The following is a 3,875-nucleotide window of genomic DNA, read 5'->3' on the forward strand; positions in this document are numbered from 1 at the left end:
CACACGTTACTTTTTAGAGTGAGTTTTGTTTTCTGAAAAATTATAATGAAATTACTACAACAAAATGACAATTTTACCCTTATTTTCTCTAAACCTAAAATTAGATTAATATGTTAATTAAAACAAAATAAATTAAACTAAAATATAATTAAGAATTGATTTAAAATATAAAATACAATTAAGAAATGATCTAAAACGTAATTAAATTAAAATTAGATTAATATGTTAGAAATTATAATAAATAATTAAGAATTTAGGATTAATTGTGATATAAAATATAATTAAATTATAATTAGAATAGAAAGTTAGTAATTACAATAAATAGTTGAATATTTACAATTAATTGTGATCTAAAATATAATTAAATTAAAATTAGAATCAAAATTTAAGAATTATAATAAACAATTAAGAATTTATAATTAATTGTGATTTGATTGAATTAATACTGGACATTATAAATTATGTGTATGATAGATGAAAAAAAAAAGAAAATAATAATAAAAAAATGTTTGAGGGTATTATAATAATTTCACATATACACTTAATGGTGTTAGTGGTTGCATTTTATTCTAGAATAACGTGGGAGGTATATAGTTATTTTTAAAAGACATATATGGCAATGAAAATTTATATTACTATATACCTCCCAAAATTACTACACGCAAAATTTATTCTCATGTTTATTTCACAATTTCATTATAACCATGGGAGAGCGTTGGATCTGCATACACATATGGCAATGAAAAATCTCCAATTCAAAAAGGCCTTTTTGGAAAGTATGCCTTATAAAATAATGGAAATTGAACATGCCTACCAAATTCCGTTGGTAATTATATTACTAAATATTGTTTTCAATAATTTTATTTAAAAAAATAAATAAAAATTCCAAACAAGGCACTCAAAACTCAAAGCCTATAAATACCCCTCAAACCGCATCAGCTCGTCACCACGATCTACTTCTTCCTCCAACAATCTCTCTCTCTCACTAAAAAACATGAAGATGGTGCAAGCCATGACTTCTTCTGTTCTCACTCTAGTGTCAATGATCTTCTTGTATGCATCGTTGTTAGCAAGCGCAACACCAACATACAATGTGGTTAGTTTAGGAGCAAGAGGAGATGGGAAGACAGACTCAAGCAAGGCGTTCTTGTGTGCATGGGATGGAGCTTGTGGCTCGGCATACCCGGCTACGATATACGTGCCTCAGGGAAGATACTTGATTGCATCCAAAACAATCTTTGTTGGGGACACCTGCAAGAACAATGCCATCACCGTTCATATCGACGGCACTCTTGTGGCTCCCTCAGATTACAATGTCCTCGGACATAGCCATAACTGGATTGTATTTGAGAATGTCAATGGTGTTTCTATATATGGTGGTACACTTGACGCTCAAGGTACTGCTTTGTGGGCTTGCAAGTCTTACGGCAAGAATTGCCCTGCTGGTGCTACGGTAATCTTTTACTTTAAATTACTCTTCTGTCCTTTTCTACCCTTACTTTGGTTGAGGGGACTGTTATCCTTTCCTTTCCTTTCACAACAGGACTCCACAGTCATTTAAAAAAAAGAAAAAGAAACTGGGTGTCATAGAAATCTTCCAACTTTCAAATAAATAAATAAATCACTTTTTGGTCCACTACAAGTTCTGGGTCTTCAGCAGCAGTGCAAAATTGATTCAGTACCACCACTAGTGGCAATGCTATTCTTGACTCGGAATAGCTATTCTGAGTAATAAGATCAAAGTGATCTTTGACTCTCTATGATTTGGGATACACAGGCTCCAATTTTGGGTTAAGCAGATTTCTATCCATATACATATACCAAATTATTGCAACATATATTATATATTCCTAATATTGGTTATTGTAAGCTAGTATTATAGGTCAACCATTGGCTTTCATTAGTGATTTTGTCTTGTAAAACAAATCTCCTTTTTTTTTTTTTTTTTTTTTTTTTTTCTCTCTCTCTCTCTCTCTTTCTAAGCAATAATAAAATAAAATAAGACAATCTTGATTAGTGCTTCTCCAATATCAATAGTTATATTTTGCTGGGACCAGTAACAATATATTCCCTAATTTAGTTGCTTTTTTTATTCTTAGATGATTGATTGAAGTAATTAATTGGAACATTAAACTGCAGACCCTAGAATTCAGTAATTCAAACAACGTCGTGGTCAGCGGATTAACATCACTAAACAGTCAGATGTTCCACATTGTGATCAATAGCTGCAACAACGTCAAGTTACAAGGAGTGAAGGTGTCAGCGGCAGGAAACAGCCCAAACACAGACGGCATTCATGTTGGAGGATCATCCGGTGTCACCATTTTGAGCTCCAAGATTGCTACTGGGGATGATTGTATCTCAGTGGGTCCAGGCACTACCAATTTGTGGGTTGAGAGCATTGCCTGCGGCCCTGGCCATGGAATTAGGTAAACATTGCTTTTATATTTCCAACATTTTGTTCGAGTCTTATCACTTGCAATATATCTTTCCCTTGTGTTATTTTCCCATGCCACTTGTATGAAAAAGAAATAAAATTATTATATTTTGGTGCAGCATTGGGAGTCTAGGGAAGGACTTGCAAGAATCAGGAGTGCAAAATGTGACAGTTAAGACGGTTACATTTACGGGTACACAAAATGGTTTGAGGATAAAGACATGGGCCAAGCCCAGCGATGGATTTGTTAGGGGTGTGCTCTTCCAGCATGCTACCATGGTTAATGTTCAAAACCCTATTATTATCGACCAAAATTACTGCCCTGGCAACACAAATTGCCCAAATCAAGTAAGATTTGTTATGTGTTTTTTTTTTTTTTTTTTTGTGTGAAGTTTTGTTTTGGGGGGTTTAAAAATAGTAGCAATTTTTATTTACACACATCACTGTTTGCTAAGCATCATACAAGGTGACGTAGGGGAGTTTTTATTGTTAGGGCCCTTGTTCATGTCACATTTGAGCTGGATAATCTTAAATCCATTTGTTGAAAACGAAACTAAATGAAACACCTCTTCTCCCTAGTCCCTATGTTAAAAAGTTAAAACCCAGCCTTCCCATAATTGGGTAATTGTTTGTACATTTGGAATTCACCCAACTAGTATTTACTTTGATTTTAATACTTTTTTTATTTTATATATTTGGCAGGTCTCGGGTGTGAAGATCAGCGGTGTGACATATCAGGACATTCATGGGACATCAGCGACAGAAGTTGCTGTGAATTTTGATTGTAGCAAACAGCATCCATGCAGCAAGATAATTTTAAAAGATGTGCACCTCACACATATGAATCAACCAGCTCTTGCATCATGTGTTAATGCTGAAGGAACTTCTTGTGGTTCAGTTCAGCCCACAAGTTGCTTGTAGCTACTAGCAATGATGGAGAAAAAAAGTTAGAAGAGGAAAAGCATATGGGCACACAAATGTTTAGTTTTTATAGTTTAAGATTGAGTTTTATAGTATAACCTGGCCTAAGGCCAGTGCATTAGCCTCCAAAATTTTGGCCCAAAAATAGCCTTCAATTTTAGTAAAATGTTATAGGTTCAGTATTTTTGTTTTTTTTTTTTTTGTTTTTAGGATCAATTTAAAGGGCCCAAAATATTTTATTGGGTTCATATATGGTTTAGTCGATATTTATTTATAAGTGTAGTTTGATTCATATTTATTAAAATGAAAATATATATTAAAAAAAAAAGTGTTTGAGCTTAAGAAGAACAATACATACAATATATTGACCCTAATTTATTTTCTTTTTTACCATTTTTATCTATTAGATTTTAGTGGAATAAATAATTTTGCCCTAGTTTTTTTACCTAGGTCTTTATCAGTTTGAATTGAATAATTTTTTCCTAATTTTTTTGTCCTAATTTTGTTTTATTAAATT

General features: G+C 32.6%; 1 protein-coding gene across 1 annotated transcript; it reads left to right on the forward strand.

The window, feature by feature from the left end:
• Positions 1–994: 994 nt before the first annotated feature.
• LOC114257913 (polygalacturonase-like) lies at positions 995–3,358 on the forward strand. Its single transcript, XM_082877091.1, has 4 exons — positions 995–1,453; positions 2,140–2,429; positions 2,557–2,785; positions 3,140–3,358. The coding sequence occupies exons 1-4, from the start codon at positions 995–997 to the stop codon at positions 3,356–3,358; spliced, it is 1,197 nt and encodes a 398-aa protein (XP_082733217.1).
• Positions 3,359–3,875: the final 517 nt, after the last annotated feature.

Source organism: Camellia sinensis, chromosome 7 (assembly GCF_055761805.1).
Source record: "Camellia sinensis isolate YWXY chromosome 7, ASM5576180v1, whole genome shotgun sequence".
In the NCBI taxonomy this organism is placed as follows: domain Eukaryota; kingdom Viridiplantae; phylum Streptophyta; class Magnoliopsida; order Ericales; family Theaceae; genus Camellia; species Camellia sinensis.

Bases quoted from the DNA above. Each gene is read 5' to 3' on its own strand.
- LOC114257913 (XM_082877091.1), top strand. From the start codon at position 995: ATGAAGATGGTGCAAGCCATGACTTCTTCTGTTCTCACTCTAGTGTCA. The intron at 2,430-2,556 runs GTAAACATTGCT...ATTTTGGTGCAG, and splicing joins GGCCCTGGCCATGGAATTAG to CATTGGGAGTCTAGGGAAGG. The intron at 2,786-3,139 runs GTAAGATTTGTT...TATATTTGGCAG, and splicing joins ACACAAATTGCCCAAATCAA to GTCTCGGGTGTGAAGATCAG.